Below are 21,252 nucleotides of genomic sequence, written 5' to 3' on the forward strand. Positions count from 1 at the left end.
TTCAACTCAGGTTCCAGTGGTTGATGTCCATTAAATTTATAAACACTCGTATCAACTTTAATATTCACTCGGCAGTTTTGAAATCCCATCCTTCCGTTCCGCCCGCTTCCCACTCATTCCCGCGTCGTCTTCAAGTCCTGCATGAGCCCCTGCAGCGTCTTCCACCCCTCTGTACCCTCCCACTGGTCTTTTGCCTTGCCCAACACACTCCTCACAGCATTCCGAGCCTTGAACTTCCACTTGGGCCCGATACTCTCCACCTCGCCGCCAAAGTTCTCCAGCATCGACACCAGCTCGTCCGTGCGCTGCACAACGCCCTCCCACGCGGCCTCGTCCTTGGTCCAGTCCTTGCGCTCCGACGCCGCAGTCGACGCCGCAGCCGCAAGCAGCCCGGTGCTCGCCGTGCCAACGGCCGCGCGCCACGCAGCCTCGCTGGCGTCAATGGCGCCGGCAAAGTCACGGCGCCACGCGCGCGCGCGCGAGATGACTTCCCACAGGTCGTCGCGGCGCGTTATCAGCGGGACAATGGTGTTTTCCAAGAGCTCGTAGATGCGTTTCTCAATGGTGCCGCGGGGCAGGACGTACGGCGCCTGGAGTACATCGTTGACTTTTTCTTGGGCCAGGATGCCCTCGGACAAAAGCAGGCGCAGCACGTCAATGTCCAGCGCGTCTTCTGTCGCGCGGATCTCAACGACGCGCTGAATGGCGGGCACGATGTCGGAGAGCGCTGCGGGCCGGATGCGTGAGGCCAGGGTGATGATGTTGTCCCAGATCCGCCAGTTGTCTCTGTTGAGTGCCGCGCCGCGCTTGAATGCGCTGAGAGCTTGTTGTAGGAGGCGTGTGGGCTTGGCGAACTTGGCGTCTTCGTCGTCAACTTCGTCCTGCTCTTCGTCAGCGGCGATGCTGTTCGGCGCGGTGGCTTCGTCGGTCTTGCCGTCTGCAATGTCCCGCATGGCCTCCTGGTATAAACTCCAGAGCGCCGAGCCGAGATTACTCCATGTCCGCGCATCTTCACCGCCAACGGTTCCATTAGCAGCGCCAATGGCGCGGGTGTAGGCTTCAGCTGCTGCCTCGTAGTCGGCCAGTCGCAGCTCCAGGTCTCCAAGACGGCCCCAAAGCTCCGTGTTGAGGCGGTTGACGTGGACAGCCTTTTTGTAGGCTTCCCGAGCCTTGTGCAGCTGCTTCAGCTGGATGTAGTGCTCGCCCAGGTTCTTCTGAGCACGCGAGTAGCGCTGGTTAGACACATCCCAAGCACTCTCGTAATGAGCAGCATCATTCTCGAGGTCGCCCAGAATGCAAAAGAGTCGCGGGGCATCAGATGGTAAATCCTTGGCAGCCTTGAGCGGGCCCATGTAGTCGGCTGGCTTCAAAGCCGAGATATCAATAGATGTGGCGTCTATCTTGGCGCCATTCGTGGGCTCAAAAAGCCTCCACCGAATCAGACCACGGGCCTTATTCTCACCGCCAGCTCCACGTCCGTCCTCGGCTCCGGCCTGGTCAGCAGAGGCCAAGCACAGCGCAACCTCGGCGTACATCCTAAGCCGTTTGAAAATCTCCAACGCTGACACAAGCGAGCCGACGCCAGCCCAGCAATACGCCAGCTCCGACTCCAAATGCCAGCGGGGCGGCGTCAACAACGAATTGATGTAGCGCAGGCGAGTCGCTGCCGGCGCCGACTCTGATTCCTTTAGTGCAGGGAAAAAGGACGTGGGTGCTGGAGCTGCAGGCTCAGCCACAGGGACATCGTCGTTGAGTGAGAGCGTGGGCACGGGCAAGGCATCTAAGCTCCCGTCATCCGCGCCTACCGACGTAGCCTCTGAGTCCAATGGTCCAGCGGTGTCGACGACAATCTGGTCTACCACAGCCTGTAACTGCAAGACGCCGCGCTCAACTGTGCGACTGCGGTTGACTTCAATGCGCGAGCGCACAATCAACGCCTGCGTGTATATTTGCCAGTTCACGCTTGAGTCAGCCAAGACACGGACGGCAAAGGGCAGTACTTCTTCGGCAGTCAGGCCATCCATGGGCGAAAACGCGTCCTTGATGCTGGCTTCTGTCAGGAGTATGGCGCTGTCAAGCGGCGCAAGCAGCGGCTGGTTATCGGGCGCGATTTCAGCCTCGAGTTCCAGCGCAGTGTGGTCCGGCTGGGCCGGAGCGGCCTGCTTGTCTGCTTGCGCCATGAAGGCAATCGTCTCAAGCAATGTGTCGTCGTTGAGTTCCAGCGCTTTAGGCCGGGCCTCGTTGGTTCCAGACGCTGTGTCCGTCGCGCTCTTAGCCAGGACTACAAGCTGACTCGTGTCCTTTTCCTGCCACTTTGTTCTCTTGCCCAGGGCACCTGACAAGACATACTTGATGCCACTGAGCCCAGCAGCCTGTGCGAGAGCCAGTCTGGCCCGGTCTTCAATGCCAAGCATGAGATACGAGTTGGAAATCTCCAGCAGCAGCTCGGCCTGCTCCGCGCGGCTCCATTGTGCAGAGCCCACGACGGAAAAATACGGTGTTTCGGCACCTGGAGCTGCGCCCAGCACCTGTTTGCAAACTGCTGCCACGGCTGCCGTGACAGCATCCAGCAGCTCAGGAACATCAGTCCACTGAGAACTCCGCGCAAAGGCAGACTTGGATCCGAGATTCGGCTGCGCGAGAAGCTTGTAATGCCATACCAAGACACGCATAGCCCACCAACTAACGCTGACGACCTTGTCCCCCTCTACAACAACGTCGCCAGTCAGCAGCTTGGGAACTACCTTAAGGATAGCATATCGCGCAAGACCAAACAGCGGCAGATGCGGCGCATATTGGTACGGTGCTACACCGTCAACCTCCAAGCTGGAAATAAGCAGCCGCTGGTTATGCTTCGCTGCTACGTCTCCCAAGGCCGCATTTATCGCCGCATCACTGGAGAGCACGGGCCCGGTAACATTGGCCTGCAAGAAGGCGCTGAGGGCCGCAATACCCACGGCGAGGGCATCCGAGGCCGTCCGGGCCGGGGCATCGGCCAGTGGCGCGGCAGTCGAAAAACCCAGCGACGCAGCATAATCGGCGATGATGGGTGCAGCAACGGGAGACTGGAGAACGGGCAGGAAGTCGCCTTCCAGTGCCGAAAGAAGCGCCATCGTATCAGGGCGTCGTCGTGATTAATTGTTCGAGGCGAATATTCAAGGGTCTCTCGTTTATCTAAAGATTGGCTGGTCCGATTTGAGGGGCAGAATTAAAAAAAGATTAAAAAAAAAAGCGAAAACTCTGTCGTCACCATGTTACACGGCAGTTTCTGTGATACATGCCTTTCTCAAAAAAAACTTAAAACCCTGCACGTTTGGCGGGGTCTTGCCCGCTTAATCACATCATTTGAATAGCGAATCATAACCCTACTGCTTCTCTATTGTAACCCTAGTAATACACTAGCCACTATTTCTTTCCACTCTTCTTGCGGCCAGGCACGACCTTGAAGCCGGCACCAGCAATACTGGTTTCGGTCGGCTGTTCCCGAGCACTGTTGCTCTTCTTCGCAACCTCACTCCATCCCGTAGCGCCCGTGTTTGACGTTCCATTCTTTTCCACGATGCCCTTGTCGGCCAGCTTCTTGCGGCGAATGAACTCTTCAGCAAAATGGCGGCCATCGATGGTTGCCGAGCTTGCATACACAGCATCTGAAATCAACGTCGTCTCAAGAGGTAGCAGCATCAGTGTTGCCGCAAACGTCGAGGCTGAAAGGAAAAAGCTGTAGTTAGCATCAATCTCGTAATCGTTTCAACATCATTTCACCCCATCTTGCATGTCATGAACTTACCATCAATTCCGTCGGACAGTCCCCGAAGCTCACGCATCATCCATTTGTTAAACTCATCCTGAGCGGCTACCGCATCAGACTTGACTGCAGAAGTAGACACCTTGGAAAGAATTGTGGGCTTAGCCGAAATAGGCTTTGCAGTCGGTGTGCTGATGGCGCGGGAAGAGCCGGCAGCTGTCGATGCAGAAGATGTTTTAACACGGCCACCAGCACCCACGGTTGCCCATCCGCCAATCATTGGCCCGGACGAAGGAGAGCCGGATGCAAGAGGAGTAGAGGATGCAATGGCAGTGCCACTGCCCGCAATGACGGATCCTGTAGCAATAGTTGACGAGGAACCCTTGGACGCTAGATCAGCATAACGCTTGCCCGTGCTGGTGCTGACACTTCCGGTAGAGCCAACAACTGAAGTCAACAGAGCGCTTTCCTTGGCAGCCTTAGCCTTGCGAAGTTCCTCTTCACGCTGGATTTCGGCAAGAGTCTTTTGTTTCTGGGCCGGGGTTCCAGTGGCGGAACCCGACCGGGTAGCAGGTCTAGTCCATGCGGACGATACGGTCGCGGCAGGAGATGCTGAAGCCTGGCCCCAAGTACTAGTAGTAGGAAGGCCAGTTTGCATTGAAGCCATAGCACGTTCGCGCTCCCGAGTGTCGGCAACCTCTTGTTCTAGCGCAGCTCGGCGTGCAGCAGCAGCAGCCTGGTCGGCCTTAGCAGCCTTAGCCGCCTCAGCCTCTTGGATTTCTTTCAACGAAGGACCCTTACGAGACTCGTTGGCTTCGCGGGCCCATGGCGCTAGCGGTGGGGGCTGAGTGAGAGTGGGAGACGAAAGTCCAGGGGATACCGCACCAGGAGGAGGAGGGAAGGGCATTGGCAAGTCCAAGTCTTGAGGACCTGATTCAGAAGATTCCGCATACTGGATGTAGTCGACCTCCTGGCTTTTGAATTTCGATTCTTGGTCATTCTCAGGCTCATGGTCGGCAGAAGGATAGTCCGTCGAAGCCGGGTTAGAAGCAGAACCCTGGCCGTCGATGAGCGCAGTAGGAGTGGCCGCAATATTATCGGACTTGGACGGTGCGCTAGTCTCCGTGGTAGTCTCAGCCTTGTTTTGTTCATTACTCTCAGAAACAGGAGACTGCGGAGCACTCAGGGTCTGAAGGTCCTCTCTCCTTTCCTCGTTGCCTTGAGCATACAGGGCCTCATCCAATGACTGTTCTTGGCGCTGGTCATCATCAATATCCTGGCGCAAACGTTCAAACTCTTGAATGCGCTCCTTGAAGCCCTCACTGTCTTGAACGAGGTTTTCAGTAGCCGGCAAAGAGCCACGAAGACCACTTCCTTCCAGCTCAACGGCGGAGTTTGAGGTTCCGAGGTTGTTGTAGGGTCCGCCAAGTTCATTTCCAGAAGCTGTGCCATAGCCGGTAGGGCCAGCGTTAGCTCCAGTGTGACCAACAAAAGCGCCACCAATAGAGCGATCGAGTTCATTAATGCCAGCAACATCTCCCTCGCGGGAGCCAGCAATGCCTTGGGGCAAGGCAGGGCCCAGATGACCATCGAAAAACTGAGGGAAACCAGCAGCAATGGGCTGGTGCACTCCAGCGCTCATAGGACCCATGGTTCCGAAGCTGGGCTGGCTATGAAGGCTGTGAGCGCTAGAGTGGTGTTGAAGACCAGGTACACTAACAGCACTACCGTAAGGAAACTTCGGAGCCATCGCCTGTTGACGCATCATGTAATCGCGCTGCTGGGCAGCAACAAATTGTTCTTCCTGTTTACGTCTCTCGAGGTTGTTCTGCTCCTCGGCAGTAAGAGTGCGGCCGTAGGCTGGGATCACTGAGCTGAGAGGAGGCACAACTCCGCCAGTAGGAGTCTGTCCAAATGGGCTAGACTGGGTTGGGGGGCCATGGGGAATTCCAATTTGAGGCACCAAGAAAGGCTCCCGAGAATTGCCAATTCGACGAATAAGAGATCCTAGAGGCTCAAACTCGGGGTCTTCAACACGCTTCACGCTAAGGTCCGGAGAGAAGAAATTGGCCTTGTACCAGTCATTCATCTCTAAGCCAGTAAAGGGACCTTGAACTTGGCCTTGGGGATCAAGATAAACCCATCGCATGCGGTCGGGCATCACCATCTGGCGCGAGGGGCCAGTGCTGCTAGTACCTTGACGCTCACTTCCAGTGCTTTGAATTCCGCCAAAGCCAGAAGCTTGTGTTGTGCCCTGAGCAACATTGGGAACAGGGCCTGCTCCAGGACCAGGAATTTCATGGCTGCCATAAAGTGGATGAGGTCCACTTGAAGGGCCAGGAGGAGCAAACAACTCATCAAAGCCACGGGCCGAGGTTCGCATAGGGCTATCAGTATCGCGCCCAATAGCAGGGAACCCTCCACGGCCAATAGGGCCGAGATTTCCTTGGCGCATATCCGGCTCTTCGTGATCCGAGGGCTGCATTTGAGACTGCATGGATGGTGGAAACAGGGCCTCAAGCTTACTACGGCGACCAACAGAAGGTGTTCCAATAGCACCAGGACCACCAGCGCCGGGGCCAAACACGCCACTGCCAAAGCCAGTTGTTTGGATCTCGCCTCCAATAGCAGGAAAGATCGAGGAGCCAAATGCACCGCTGAACCCACCACGTTCGCGATCGGGAGTTCCGACGTTTGGCACGGTAGATGAGCCAGGCCAACCGCCGATGGCGCCGAGGCCGGTATAGGCTTTGGGGCCAGCACTAGAGGTCTGGCTACGGTCGCTCCCATCGAAAATGGGGTTGGCACCGAAAGGCCGGGGCCCGTTGAAGCCGCCTGATCCTTGATCAAGACCAGTGCTGCCAATAATTCCGCCCATTTGACGATCCATGACAATGTTTCCACTGCCATGGGCCTCCTCTTGGCGATGTTGGAGAAGTTCATGTGCCTCGGGGCCAATTCTATCGCGGTCGCCGCCGGCAGGGCTTCGGTAGGGGTTGGTAACAGAGGGGCTGAATTGGTCCTGGCCTTGATCTTCATGCCCACTATGGCCAAGGTTCAAGCCACTCATTCCCAAATCACCAACCACTCCACCGATGCCACCATTTGCCTTGACAGGTGTTTCAAACGGCAAGTTTGCGGGGCGACTTGACAGGGGAGGGCTATCCTCTCGGCTACCACCAAGCAGTCCAGCTCCCATGCGACCCGAGTCGGAAAAGGGATCAGTGTCGGTTCTAGGTCGGCGCCATGACCGGCCCTGCTCAACGTTTCCTTCGGAGCCATCCGTTGCTGTTTTAGATACAGCATTCGGGGCAGCTGGAGTTTCGTTTTCCTTTGCAGGAATGAGATGGGCTAAGCGGCTTTCACGTGTACCTCCAGATACAGGTGCAGGTTTGTTCCCGCCAATCGTTCCGACAAGAGATGTTCCGGGAAGAGCAAAGTTTCCAAAGGCGCCCATGGAAGGGGTGTTTTGGCCAGAAGCAGTCGAAGGCCAACCAGAGGCTGAGGTTGAATTTCCAGCTCCAATCACAAAAGCACCATTCCCGGTGGCAGTGGCCAGGGCTTTAGAGGAACCACCCACGGTACCAAAGAAGCCACCTTTAGGAGGGTCGCGGGCAGATTGGGGTACCGGAATGTTGTCAGCATCATCGTCGCCCTCAAGAGTAGAGGATTCACGAAGTTCAGACATTTTGTTTCGGTTTCCCAACCATGAGGAGTTGTCGTCACGAGAGAATCTCGAAGTCTGGGGTGAATTCAGACTACCATATTGGTCGGCAGATTCGCGACGCCGCGCAGGAGGTCGTGTCGAAGAAGCAGAGGTAGGCGAAGCTAGACCGGAGCTATGGCCTACGCCCAGCCCGAAGTTATTGGAAGATTGATTGTTGCCAGAATGGGTGGTGGAAATTTTGCGACCGTTCAGGCCTGTGCCCTGTGCGTGCGAATGCATGTCTTTGTTGGCATTGGGACCGTTATTGTTATTGGCATTGGAGGGCATGAGTTTAAGCGGGCTGTTGACATCATTGGTGAAGGCCTATAGACAGAAAGAGTCGACAGGATTAGTACGGCAATTATCATCTGGGATGGTGAATGGGGGGGAGGGGGAGGGTGAGATTTTTCCCAAGAAGCAAAATCCAAAAATTACCCACCTCCTTCTCTTCTGCACTAAGATCTTGTAGGCCCAGAGGTTTGAAATCAGGCTGCGAGGACATCCAGCACATATCAGGCTCCTGGGTAGCAGAGGCGTCGCTGGGTTTTCCCCACTGCCGCACGCCGGTAGAAGCACCGGCGCTTCCATTAAACTGGGCAGATGCGGTAGCTTGGCCAGGTGCCCAGCCATCCATGTACAGATTGCTCGTGACATGGGTAGAGAAGCTCAACTCGGGGTCAGAATCGCAGAAGATATCCAGTATCTGGTTCTTTCCATAGCGAGCCGGAATAGTAGAGTTCTGATCAAAGGGGGACATGGCGTACGATACACCCGGAGGGTTGGTGGCGGGTTGTAAGGCGGGGGGTTGATCGATTCCAGAGCCGGGCACGGGAAAAGTTGACAACGAGGATGAGTTCGAGTTCGGGTTGGGGTTAGGGCTCTGGACAGACGCATTGGAGCTGATGGGTTGGCCCGACGGAGTCGTGGTGGTGGAGCGGCGGAATGTACGAGTGGCATTAAATGAACGGCCATCGCGACGGGCCCTTTGTGAGGCGGCAGGATAATGTTAGCAGACTTGTCTGTTGAGTCAGAGGGGCGTTGTAGGTTGCAGGAGGGGAGATGGGATGGTTGCCAAAGCGTACCAGTCGCTGCTTGAGCCTCTGTCACCGAGCGCGCCTCTAGAGTCACGGCCGTTTTGGTTCTGGCCGGCGGCAGCCGATGCAAAGCTGGAAGTTAAGTTAGGCATTTTGACGGCGAGGGATGGTGGTGGTGGTCGTCGTCGTTTTGGTTGGCAGGTGAGATTCTTTGCTGTGGAAATTGATTTGTTCAGTCTTGATTCGATTGAGAGCCCGATGTGAAGTAAGTGAAGAGCAAGGGCAACGTTGTCGAGAACAGAGGAGAAATAATATTACACGAAAGACCGGTTTGTCGCTATGACGCTAAGTTGGCGGGCGGGACACGATAACTCGGGGCGAAAAAGATTTTTTTGTTGGCGAGTGGACAGATTTTTTGAGTCAATGGAATCGAAGAGCTCGTTGTGGTGGTGAAAGTGGGTTGGTTGGAGGTGAGTTTGGGCGGTTGGTCAAAGAAGAAAAAAAAAATTAATTTGGTCTCTTTTTTTTGCCTTGTGGGTTTTTTGGAACAGGTGGATTTTCGTTAGTTTGATGGCAAATTTACTTTTTTCTTGCAGGGACGCAGAATCAAGGTTGAATCGAATGGCAAAGGAAGCCTGATAAGAGAGGAGAACATCATCACGAGAAAATCAAACGGCGAGTCAGGCACAAAAAGACAAGCAGGCTGCCTGGGTGGTGGAAGCCCTGAATTTTCAGGTTGCCAAAATACGGCTGGACTGCAGCAAACCGCGTTGATTCACCAAAAGGCAGCTGTGGCCACAATTCCACAAATGGGCACAAAAATGATGACAAAATTCTAACCGCACACAGGATATTTATTTGCTGCCGGGGAAGGCACCCGGCCCAAAATCCCAACGGCAATAGCTACTTGAGTTGCAAAGCAAACGCTGGCAATGGCGTTGGTGATGGACCAGCAAGGCTGCCGGCGCTGGCGGCAAGGCTGACGGGCAATGACGCCAAGATTTTTATACGAGGAAATGGCGAGTGTGGGTGGGTCGTGGGGTACTGTGGATGTGTAGCGATAGGGTTTTTTGTGGGTGCACGTGCTAGGGTTACGAGCCAATTAGCCGAATCTTTGCCTAAAAGGTGGACAGAGAACAGCAGCGAAAGCCACACAATCAGGTAGTTAGTGAGAATGTATCAAAGTACACAACAAGTCAATAGTTACCATTTGCCCAGAGTGATTCGCGGCATCTCCCGTTCTGCAGAGCGGCAACACATCACGGGCTCTGCGGCTAGTAGACAATCGAGGTGTTTAGTAGACTCGCATCCATCACTTTGATATAACTGGCTCTAGTTCCATTCAACTCTCAAAGTTTCACTCAGCCAGCTACGGAATGGCTGATCTCTGATCAACTACATAGTTACACAAACCACTTCACGCTTAAGATGACCGACTGTCAACTGATCTGCAACGTCTCTTGTATCAAAATATGCTTTATTCAGAAGATTATAGTAGTTCTATTTCCTAGCCAGCCTTAGTAGCATCCGGTATTAATCGACACAACCAAAATAAAGCTAGTCCACGGTATATGGCATTTTATGTGTGCAAGACAATCATGTGTCGTGTCCCTCATTGAGGATCTCCTCCCACAATCAACTTCTGATGAGGCTCCAAGAGACATCAAGAGTAACTATGGCAACGCAGCTGAGAGGGCAGACGGCGGGCCACTATCCCTGCCGTTCCATGAGCCATGATGACTTGTTTACTCAGAGGCATCGGTAGCGGGGCCAGTGACGGGGCCAGTGATCGGGGGGGCACGGGGAGTGTCAGAGAAGATGTCAAAGGTAGCCTTCTCGCAAGTGTACTTCTGCTCCGAAAAGAGCTGGTTGGTGTTGGGGGCCCAGTTCTTGTTCTCTACAATGGGACCCTCGACGCAGTTCAGGTTCACGGCACCAGAGCCGGTGTGGTTGTAGGTAGAAGTATCGCACAGCCAGCCCTGGTTGATCTTCAGGGTGTTGGCCAAGTTGTCATAGGCGAATCTAGCACTGGTAACGATGGTTCCCTCGCAGTCGATCCACTGGTCTCCGCGGAAGAAGTTGGGCCAGACAGTGCTGTGGCCATGGCACTTGAGAGGTCTGGAGAGGGCAGGGCTAGTGATGTTGAAGTTGACATAGCCGTTGGTGTTGGCGTGAGCAGGAGTCGAGAATTGGCGGGTCCAGTTGAAGTCAAAGTCAACAATGGTCCACTTCTCAAAGTTGAGAGAAGGCTGGACACAGCCAAGCTCCTCGACCTGTTCGGTCTGTTCGACCTGCTCGGTCTGTTCGACCTGCTCGGTCTGCTCAGTACGAGGGACGACGGCAGCAGCCATGGCGCCAGTGGCGGCCAGGAGAGTGACGAAGGAGGTAGAGGGAAGCATTTTGAAGGAGATTGGTTTGGATTTAGATTTAGGATTAGGAGTGATATGTATGAGTAAAGTAAAGTGCAGGTGAAAGATGCGGAAGAAGATGCGAGTGGTGGTGAAAAGAAGCAGGAATAATGAGAGAGGAGGCCCGGCGATCTTTATACTTGTGGGAGATGTAGGATGGTAGCTCTATGCATAGACACATAGATACTTGGATAGATACTTAGATACATCGGAATCTCCTTTGTCGCGCCGGCAAAGCCAAGTCATCGCAGTTGCTCCAAGCTCTGGTGGCTGATGGCTTCGGCTGGCGGGGTGTTGCCATACCAAACATGGAAGTTGCAAAAGAACAACAGCATCCCTCAGCCGCTAGTGTCTGTATTCCGCAACTGCCGATGCCGTGCTGTCACCAACCCCAAAGTCCAAGTAACTGCCACTACAACTACCACTACAACCGCAACTACGCCACACATCAAAGCTGAGCTGTGTCTTCTTTCTTACCCCGAGCCCTGCCATGAGAGGATTGTATTTTTTTTTCGTATTGCTAATAATAAATATTTTGCCTCCTATTTGATCTAAGCTTTTTGGGCACTGGATCTCAGCTGGGGTTAGGGGGGGTTTTCTTTTTCTTTTTTTTCTGGCCAAAGCCCAACCCTAGCTCTACCGTGTCGTGCCATGTCGCTTGAGACTTTTGACGGACGGGCTCGTTTGCTTGTTTGGAGACATGAATATGTGTGTCTATGGAATTGAATCCCGCCACGAAAGATCCCCCATGTCCTTACAACCAACTATAACACACATCCTGGTCCTTTATGTAACAAAGCGTTGATTGCATTGTCTGATTCTTCTTCCATGCGCCAGGTACAGTTTGTGCTGTATGTGAAAACATGCTTACATCTCCTCCATCGCTGGCAGAACCACAGCCACAGACACACGCTCTACCACTAGAATCTCCCTCTACTAAAACATGGTGGGAGTGAGGCGATGTGGCTCCGGCGGAGCTGAGCGGGCTGCCTCAGACCCACCGTCCACCGCTCAACCGCGGGTGTCAAATATCCGAAGCATACAAGTGTGTATATATGTAATGTGTACCTGTACACATGTACACACCCACACTAGCTAGCCCAGGCGGTACATTCATTCATTCCTTAGTCATGCTCTACCCGCCTTGTATGACATCACCTCCAAGCCCAAGTGTCAAGTTAGGCTTTCTGCCCAAAGACAACTCCGTCGCTGCTCGAGCGTTTTTTGTTTGGCTGTTTGCTCCTGGCTCTAGCTCGTAGTCAGACTACGCCCTAACTACCCGGAATTAAGGGAGCGGGCACTTGGATTTCTTCGTTCGCACGTGTGTCCATGCTGCTGGTAACTTCTTCGGCCATTTCAGCCCATGACGCAAAAAGCTGAGCCAACGAACACAACACAAGAAACCAAGACTCACGTTTCATTGTGATATGGTTAGAGAAACACTATTCCAAGTCAAATGGTACAAGTGTATGGGAGACTATCTCTTGTGCGGGATATCTCTCTCTCAGTCTCTCTCCCCGAAACTCACCGCAAGATCATGGAAAGTTTACCGACTTCTCAGGAGTCCCCAGCAACTAACTCTTTCCTGCTCGTTGTCAATCCTTGAACGACACAAGTACTATGAGGGACTTTCTCGAAAGCATAATCAACTATAGCGGGTTACCTACAAGAAACCAACGGGACTTGCGTTGTTATAGCTAGCTAGTTAATACCTAACCAACTGTTCATCTTTAACTACATTTGTTTTCCGTTCTATGTGGCCAAAGAATACGAGGTGGTCTGAAGCCCCATGGGGAATCGTGAACAAAGATCAACGCTTGAGTGCAACCTAGAGCACTCGCTCTGTGGGTTTTATGCTCAATACGAGATTTTCTTGCTTCCATGCAGGGTCTCCTTTTTGTATGCCTGTAACTATGCATGCTTTGCTAGGACGTGCATAAATCCGGTGGGTTCCGTAGGATGAAAACGATGCCCATAGGGGGAGCACCTGGAAACGATGTATGTATACATACTTGCAGCGTTAGTTACGTTACCTGCAAAGATTGTCTCAACTAACTACGCCTAACTAGCTGGTTAGGAGGATATTCTAGCCTCGGCATGTATGCACATATATCCGTGGAATGGTGTATGTACATACATATGTACACAAGGAAAGAGGATGCCCAAGATATCCATCAACTAGTTAGTCATGTAAAGACCAAAAGATCACAACAGCCCAGCAAGCAAGCGTACCGATGGCCGTGGTGGTTCTTAGCACCCACCGACAAGAAGCAGCCAGTCAACTCGTTAATGTTGGGAGGGTGGCAATGGTGCTGCCCCTAGTTTCTCCGTTGATCTGTGCTCCGTGCTCGACAGGAGAAGGATGACCCGACCAAGTAGAAGTTTGCTCAAGGAGGTAAGATAGCAATAGGTTTGTTGCTTTTTGTTTACACACTAAAAATACCAGCCACATCAGGTGACGGGTCTTCGTCTTGAGATTCGACATGTCATCCCGAGTAAGCTCCGGTGTCAGCATGATTTTGGTCAGACACACAAGGCAGACAGACCGACAGTTGTAGTTGTGATCCAAGTAACTATGCTTGTTAACCCTTGCCCAAGTTCTGAGAAACACGTCTCAATTCTAGACAGCAGACAATCACACTTCAGATGGTCAGATGGTCGTTTTTTATTTTTTCTTTGCTTGATGAGACCAGGGGTCTGGCAATGAGGACTTACTCGCCTTGCCCTGCCTTGCATAGTCAGATTACCGAGCTGTCTGCCGTAACTTTATTTTGTGGTGGTGGCTGACAATGATGCTAACCTATAACCACATAGTTAACTCTGTACACCTAGAAACCTCTTCACTTGCACAGCAGGTATTGGATACCAAGTCTCAGCCACCAAGTCAGCCACACTTGAGCCACATCATGCCATCGCTTCAAGTCGACACTCCCCTCTCTCTCATGAGTAGAAAAATGCGTTCCCTCCCGTGTCACGTTTGATATCTAAACTATAGTCCTTTTCCGCGTCGTATTCCTGCCAAGTGCTCGCGGGGTAGATGTGCTTGTTGCGTTCATACCAGCGTCTATCGACAACTTTTGTGAAGAAGGGATCGTCAGTCGCACCTTCAAGCGTCGAGATATCTGGAAGCGCCTTTTTTGCTGAAGCCTTCAAGGCCACGGAGGAGGACGTTGTTGCTGATGTTGTTGAATCTTCACCAGTGGCTGCGTCGGCATCGTTGACATCACCAAGTGTACTTGGTGTCTGTTTTGGTGGTGCTTCCGTGGAAAAGTCAAACAACTTGACTTGGCCTGGCCCAGTGGTTTTATTCATGATGAAATAGTAAAAGTCATAGTGGTGTGGAATAATGACCGTCCCACGCACCAGAATCAAATCGTCCACGCCTACTCGCGCCCAATCCTTTCGAGACGTTGTCCTGGCCCCGGCTGCGAGGGCAGCCCCAACCTTGCGGCTCTTGTCGAGAAATACCCAGGAATAATCGCCCTTGCGCACACGAACGACACCACCGGGCAAGTTGGTTCCATCGTAGAACACAAATGGAATGACTATCTCGGTATTCTTGATAGAATCCTGCAACGCCAGGAATTCCCGGCGCAGCTCGTCGCGCTCGGCCGCTTCACGTTTCTGTGAAGTCTTGGTTACGATTCGTGGCACTAGCACAGAGTTGTTTGCACTGAGATTATTGGATTTGGCGGCCGTTGAGGAGGTGGACGAATCTTTTGCCGTCGTCGTGGCGCTTTCGGAGGGTTGTGTGGTTTTGGGCTTCTTTGACAGAGCTGGCCGGTGGTCATTTTCCTCGTCTTGGTCGTCGTCATTATCGAATGAAAGCTTGATCTTCTTGGCGTTTCGTTTCTTTTTGGGCTTTGAATTGTCATGTGCGTTCGGGGTTGAGTTTTCAGAGGCTGACGCCACCAGGGCATCTAGAGTTTGAGGGGATTCAGCACTTGATTTCCCGCCGTCCAACAAAAGTTCACGTGCCTCGCGTTCTTGCGCTTCAATAACCTCGGTGCGGCGTTTGCGGAACTCCGATAGATGAACGAGACCGACAGTCTGAGTAGAGAGACGATCGTTTGAGACCTTGGCACCTTGCGATGTGAAGCGCGTGGATGATGACATTTCGGGAAGAAGGGAGAGAAGGCAGTTGAGAAGGGAAGGCTGTGGTTTACTTGGGAAGGACCAGAAGAGACGGTCAGCTGCCGCTAAAGCTTGAGGGTGGGTGAATGTTGCGTTGGTCGGAGTTGTTCAGGCGCAAATGCGAGAGGGCGCCAGTTGGTGATAATCGACAGAAGTTTGATGGAGCCTCGTAGTTATCGATAAGATAAGATGAGACGGCTGCGTATATGTGATTAGCTAGTTGGTATCTAGTAATTAGCAGTAGTGCACAAGTACATAACTACAGATAGTCGAGAGTGGTGAGTGGCTCACTGCTTTCCCAGACTTTCCTGGACGAACTTTCAGGCCATGAATTCACTCACCGACTCTGACCTGCCAAGAAGGCCGCTAGGTTCTAGGATGTTGGACAGAAAGCCATCAAAGCTGTGCCCTCCTTCATGAGAAGGAACGGTAGCTAGCTAAATGCTTGTAGTCGTGATGTTTCTTATCGATAAGCGCGCATCCCTGGCCCTTTACGGCCATGATCTACCCCAGGAAGAATAAGCAAGCTCCAGAGTTCAGCTGTTATTGTCATCGTCAGTTATCCCCTTCACGCAGCCGCCAGTTTGGGAGACAAGCATGCGAGTAAGTCGAGCTCCTAGCACTAGCTAACCAGCCGGCCATGGGAATATGACGCCTGCATTTGATGTTCTGCCATGTACCATGTATCTACACATGTATGTATGTACACGTATGTACATATGTACACCAGCCAATATCAGCTTCTTCCCCCTCCCTCCCTCCCTGTCATTCATTCATTCCTGCGCTACTGATTGTCTTGTCATGGACCGTAAAACCTCCCTCGCTTTCCCGCGCTCTTGGACTTCCTTGCTTCTACCTGCAACGAGTTTTCACCTTTGAACATATCGCCGGTTGATGGCAATACACTTGCTACATCTTCATCGCGACCTGTCCTGAATCCACCAGCTTTCGCATCTCCTCCGTTATTCGCCATGACGCGCTGGAGCCTCTTATCGCTCCTGGGCCTGACTCGGAATCCTGTCGAGTCAGAGACCCGTGAAAGCTGGCTTCGCCGTGAGCAGGAAGCAAGTAAGTAAAGACGTCGGCTGTTGTCCCGAAGCTTCCGTTTCTAACCGACCCGCATAGTCCTGCCGCACTTTCATCGCGAGGACTTGCCCTCTGCTTTTCCGCCGCTGGAGGTCACCAAGACTGCTCTACGTCTCCGCTTTCTTATTGAAGAATGTGTCCCCTGTGAGCTTAAGGAGGAAGAGGTGACGCGCCCGCATAGCACCATCATCACACCCAAAGTGGTCGAGGCCGCCAAACAGGCCGGCGGCCCCTCCTCAGAGTATGCGGCCTGTGTCGTGTTTTGCTTGCTGGTTTGCAAGCAATGGTTCTCCCGCCAGGCATTGTTGGAGCTTTGGGACGCCGATCTTCACCGCCTCCGGGCCCAGGCATGCGAAGTGATTGCCAAGGCCATCATTGAGAATGAAGACAACCAGGAGTATCTTTTGCATGCGGTGCTGCTCAAAAGGTACTCGTTCTTGGTTGACGGCCAGCCGACTCCAGCCGTCAACGTCATTGAGAAGGCTGTTGATTTGCATGCGCTGCGCATCATTTGCTCCAGCGGCTATCAAAAGTGCATTGGCTATCTGTGGAAGGGCTGGTTGGTGCAGGATGAAAATGACCCCAGTCAGTTTGTGGACTACACGCTCAAGGCCGACCGCCGATTCTCAGTCCACATGGATCCCGACCGCATGCGCGCCCCCATCTACCAGAATGCCGCCCAGCTACTGGTCTCTATTCTGTTCCTGGTCCTGTATACCATGGCCATCAACTCCATCAATCCGGCGGGCAATCTCGATGCTACCGAGATTATCCTGTACATTTTTACGCTGGGGTACGTGGTCGATGAAATTGTCAAGGTCTGGAAAGCCGGGTACCACATCTTTGGCTTCTGGAACGCATTCAACTCGGCTCTTTACAGCATTCTCATCGTCTCGTTTCTATTGAGGATTGTTGGTCTCTCCCATCCCGCACAGCCGGACGGCGATGGGCGCCTTGGTGACTTAACGACTGAGGGAATTGATGATCCACGAGTGTACTATTCTCGCCTAAGTTACAACTTCCTCGCTGCCAGCGCACCAATGTTCTGGAGCCGTCTGTTGCTGTATCTCGACAGTTTCCGTTTCTTTGGCGCCATGCTGGTTGTTCTCAAGGTCATGATGAAAGAGTCTTTGATCTTTTTTGCCCTGTTGACCGTTGTCATTATTGGTTTTTTGCAGGCATTCATAGGCTTGGATCTTGCAGATGACTTGGAGGCTGACGATGTCTTTTTCATCGTCAAGGCCATGGCCAATGGCGTCATGGGAAGTCCCGAGTACGACGGGTTTGATAATTTCGCGCCACCGTTTGGACTCATTCTCTACTACCTATTCACCTTTGTTGTCATGGTGATTCTGCTCAACATCCTGATTGCTCTTTATGGCTCGGCATACAGCGACATTTACGAAAACGCCAATGACGAGTTCTTGGCCCTGTTTTCCCAGAAGACGATGCAATTTGTCCGGGCTCCTGATGAAAACGTATACATTGCTCCTTTTAATCTAGTAGAAATTGCGGTCGCCGCCGCTACAGAGTGGTGGATGCCCAAAGCTCGATTCGAGCAGCTCAACGACATTGTCATGGCCATCATCTATAGCCCGGTGCTTCTTGTGGCTGCGTGGTACGAAACAAGAGTGGCTCATGCTATCCGGCACAACCGGCTCCACGGCGAAGAGGACGACGATATCATGCACGAGTGGGAGCAGCTTCGTGACCAGATGGACATGGAGGGCGAGGGCTGGGCTAAGAAAGTGGCTGAAGCCAAGAGCAACGTGGAAGAAGAGCCGGCGGTGCAGGAGGTCAAGAAGTTGAGGCGGGAGATGGCGGAGCTCAAGATGTTGTTGGTGACGAGTAGAGGCGAGAACGCGGAATAGGCCGTGACACCGTAGGCTCGAATATGAGAGCAGGGAGAGGGGGGGACGAGTCTGTGCAAGTCACTGAGGCTAGGGACGACTAGGCCCGGCCCAGAAAACATACTGAGCCCAGAGCTCTCGACCGATTTTGCAGGTGTGCTCAGTAGTCTCACTTCATGCGTGGCTTATCCCTTTGTCTCGATATCTCCTTGACCATTTCCAGAGCTATTTTGAGCGTGCCGTGCATCTGAACTCTCGTAAACCGACGTATCGTAGTGGATGTCTGTCTTCCTTTTCTCCGATTTCGCTGTCTCTTGGCCCGTTGTAGTGTCACACATGGGCACTCTGCGTTGCCAATTCCCATCACACTTTTGAAGTGAGTGCCGTTACATTACAGCAGACTTGGCACACCGAGCCGGGGGCACCAAATCTTTTTTTTTTCGTTTTTTCTCTCGTCACATTCCTTCGCCGTCTAGTTCGGGATATGTCTCTCGTTCGCAGTGTGCCGTGGTTGTTGTTGGTTGTTGATGGCCTGCTCAGTCCACCCACATAGTCACAGTCTTAACACCGAGACCGCCGCTATTTGGGCGACGACCACACACACAGACAGCCGCTGTAGGGAGTCGTCCGTAGTGGCAGTCGGTCGGTCGGCCAGAGACGGGTTTGTAGGCTGTAGATTTCTAGTTGCTGGTTGCTTAGTCATAACCGTGTCGATGGAGCATCCATCTCCCAACTAGTTACTGCTGCTGCACTTGTCACAGCAACTACCTTGACAATATTGGCTTGACTCGGCAACTGCCCTGGTTGTCTACTGTGATAGCCATGTCGCCCCCCGGGAAACTTGTTCAGCGCGTGTAAAGCAGTTGCCATTCCCTTTACATAAAGGGACCCAGACCCGCCCAAGATGCGATAGAGACTTTTGCTTCTCGCATCCACGGCTTCTCTTCTTTCTTCAAGCTCCTCCGGCTTTCCACGTTCTTCGTCCCGTCTCTCTGTACACATGAAGCTCATCTCTGCCGGCTTTGCCTCCGTGGCAACTGCCGCACTTGCCTCTGGCGCTGCTGCCACCCGCGGCCCGGACATCCCCGTCGTCACCCGCGATGTTCTCATCGTCGGCGGAGGCGCCACCGGAACCTATGCTGCCGTGAACCTCACCGACGCCGGCTATTCTGTTGCCGTGGTTGAGTCTGACACAAAGCTCGGCGGCCATGCTTCCACCTATGTCGATCCTGCCTCTGGCCGTGCCGCTGACTACGGTGTTGTTATATTGTCTGATGAGCCTGTCGTGCACAATTTCCTCACGCGCCTCAATATCTCGTGGGCTCCTGCTAATCTGGACGGCTCCAACATCCGCTTCTTTGACTTTCTGACTGGCAGTCCAAACCTCGCCTATGTCCAGCCTAGCCCGGCAGATGCGATCTCTCGCTACTGGCAGCTTCTGCTAAAGTATCCCTATCTCAGCGATGGCATAAAGCTTCCCAATCCCGTTCCAGATGAGCTGTTGATTACACTTGGAGAGCTTATGGAGCAACATGATCTTGGTGCTCTTTCGCGCATCTTCTTCCAATGGGGACAAGGCTTTGGAGACGTCCTGAAACTCCCAGTTCTCTACGCCATGAAGTATTTTTCGCAGTCGTTTATTCGGGGAGTCCAAGGCAACTATTTCATCACAACATCGACGGGAAACATGCAGGGCATCTATAACAATGCGGCAAATGTGCTGGGCGATTCTGTCTACTATCAAAGCCGCGTGACATCCATGAACCGTGGAAAAGTCGACTCTGAGGGATACACACGGTGCGTTTACAGTCTCCCAGTTATACCATGGTCTTGGCGCCTGTTTCGTTCTAACTCTCCTCCAATTTGTAGTGCTACTATTTCAACCCCTTCTGGCAAAGTCATCATCCGCGCTAAAAAGGTTCTGATTACCATTCCGCCTCTTCTTGATGACAATCATCTTAAGCCTCTTCAGCCTGATCGTCGCGAGTCGCGCCTCTTCTCCCAGTTTTCTCATTTCAACCTTTGGGTTGCTGCCGTCAAGGACGCTTCGATTCCTACCATCAACCTCCAGAACGTTTCCCCGGGTGCCAACAGTACCTTGTACAGCCTAGCTCAACTCCCTGCTGTTTATTACTTCCGCCTGACACCAGTTCCTGGTGTTTGGGCCTCTGCCTTTGGTACGCTTCACGATGAAGACTACACTGAGGCTCAAGTCGAGGGTGAAATTCTGCAAGTATTGAAGAACCTTCGCGAGAATGGCGGGTACGCAAACGAAACTGCCAATGCGCTAGATGCCGAGATTGTGGCATTTCGCAGCCACAGCCCATATGAGCTGACTGTTCCGGTGAAGGCTATCCGGAATGGCTTTTACAAGAACTTGTACGAGCTCCAGGGCTATCAAAACACATTTTGGACCGGGGCTGCCTGGGATGCCCATGATTCTAGCAATCTTTGGCGGTTTACTGGAGGTATTCTTGAACGTTTGGTGGCAGACCTGGAGTAGTCGGATACCAATAGTCGGGTGTTCCACGTTTCGTCGTTGCGAGGCCCTCGAACCTATTTGACATAATTGGCCTTTTAATCTGTTGTGAAATTCACAGTTTACTTTTTTCAATGACAACGACTTTCATATGACATAGGTGGCTTTAGAATAAATCTTGATTGTTCTTCTGTGGATACCCTTGACCATGAGTGTAATAGCTTCATATTGGTTGGAATAATCAACCGAGTTTGTTGCGTCAGTTTTCATTGAGATGCTGCACGTTAGTTACACAAGTTAGAAGTTTGTGCTCCCTTGTGAAATGACGTCAAATTTCCAGCACAAACATGCAAGTAGCAAGTACCAACTATCAGACGCAATTCGCTTGTTGTACATCTCCAGTGCGTATTTCTATTCTTCCTGTGCCACAGGCGTAGTTGAAGAATGCCTGCACCTTTCCGGCTGATGTTGAAACCCTTACAGGACTACATGCGTGTCAAGTTTATCCATCACATTACTACGGAGTGTCAGATTCTCGTGGGACCCCGCAGATTCACCAAGAAAAGCCAAGCCTGCAATAATGTATTACTTTCAAGAGAGGTGAAAAATTGACAACAATGAAATAGTCTACTTTGACTACCAGATGACTCTAAGCACTACGCACGAGATCATTTGAGGAAGACTCCGTGTGCTTCACAAGATGTATTATTTTGTAGCCGAAGACGAGTATCAATCAGCAGATCCTAGGCCAACGTGGGAATATGGCCCGATGGTAGCTTACTCCCTAAGCTTACCGCTATTATTTTGTGT

The 21,252-nt window shown here is 52.6% G+C and overlaps 6 protein-coding genes across 6 annotated transcripts; 2 read left to right on the plus strand and 4 right to left on the minus strand.

The window, feature by feature from the left end:
• Positions 1 to 113: 113 nt before the first annotated feature.
• Positions 114 to 3,113, minus strand: BROUX77_007068 (uncharacterized protein; the record flags this gene model as incomplete). Its single annotated transcript, XM_073752123.1, has 1 exon — positions 114 to 3,113. The coding sequence occupies one exon, from the start codon at positions 3,111 to 3,113 to the stop codon at positions 114 to 116; it is 3,000 nt and encodes a 999-aa protein (XP_073602479.1).
• A 292-nt stretch (positions 3,114 to 3,405) lies between these two features.
• BROUX77_007069 (uncharacterized protein) lies at positions 3,406 to 8,637 on the minus strand (the record flags this gene model as incomplete). Its single annotated transcript, XM_073752124.1, has 4 exons — positions 3,406 to 3,704; positions 3,788 to 7,775; positions 7,891 to 8,434; positions 8,534 to 8,637. The coding sequence occupies 4 exons, from the start codon at positions 8,635 to 8,637 to the stop codon at positions 3,406 to 3,408; spliced, it is 4,935 nt and encodes a 1,644-aa protein (XP_073602480.1).
• Positions 8,638 to 10,230: 1,593 nt separating this feature from the next.
• BROUX77_007070 (uncharacterized protein) lies at positions 10,231 to 10,884 on the minus strand (the record flags this gene model as incomplete). The annotated part of the gene is made up of 1 exon (XM_073752125.1): positions 10,231 to 10,884. The coding sequence occupies one exon, from the start codon at positions 10,882 to 10,884 to the stop codon at positions 10,231 to 10,233; it is 654 nt and encodes a 217-aa protein (XP_073602481.1).
• A 2,949-nt stretch (positions 10,885 to 13,833) lies between these two features.
• BROUX77_007071 (uncharacterized protein) lies at positions 13,834 to 15,009 on the minus strand (the record flags this gene model as incomplete). Its single annotated transcript, XM_073752126.1, has 1 exon — positions 13,834 to 15,009. The coding sequence occupies one exon, from the start codon at positions 15,007 to 15,009 to the stop codon at positions 13,834 to 13,836; it is 1,176 nt and encodes a 391-aa protein (XP_073602482.1).
• Positions 15,010 to 15,998: 989 nt separating this feature from the next.
• BROUX77_007072 (uncharacterized protein) lies at positions 15,999 to 17,984 on the plus strand (the record flags this gene model as incomplete). The annotated part of the gene is made up of 2 exons (XM_073752127.1): positions 15,999 to 16,095; positions 16,153 to 17,984. The coding sequence occupies 2 exons, from the start codon at positions 15,999 to 16,001 to the stop codon at positions 17,982 to 17,984; spliced, it is 1,929 nt and encodes a 642-aa protein (XP_073602483.1).
• Positions 17,985 to 18,963: 979 nt separating this feature from the next.
• Positions 18,964 to 20,466, plus strand: BROUX77_007073 (uncharacterized protein; the record flags this gene model as incomplete). The annotated part of the gene is made up of 2 exons (XM_073752128.1): positions 18,964 to 19,760; positions 19,833 to 20,466. 2 exons carry the CDS (start codon positions 18,964 to 18,966, stop codon positions 20,464 to 20,466), a joined length of 1,431 nt encoding a protein of 476 aa, XP_073602484.1.
• Between the last annotated feature and the right edge of the window lie 786 nt (positions 20,467 to 21,252).

This window comes from Berkeleyomyces rouxiae, assembly GCF_048999995.1.
Source record: "Berkeleyomyces rouxiae strain 22BRR77 chromosome Unknown BrBRR77_ptg000011l, whole genome shotgun sequence".
Lineage (NCBI taxonomy): Eukaryota > Fungi > Ascomycota > Sordariomycetes > Microascales > Ceratocystidaceae > Berkeleyomyces > Berkeleyomyces rouxiae.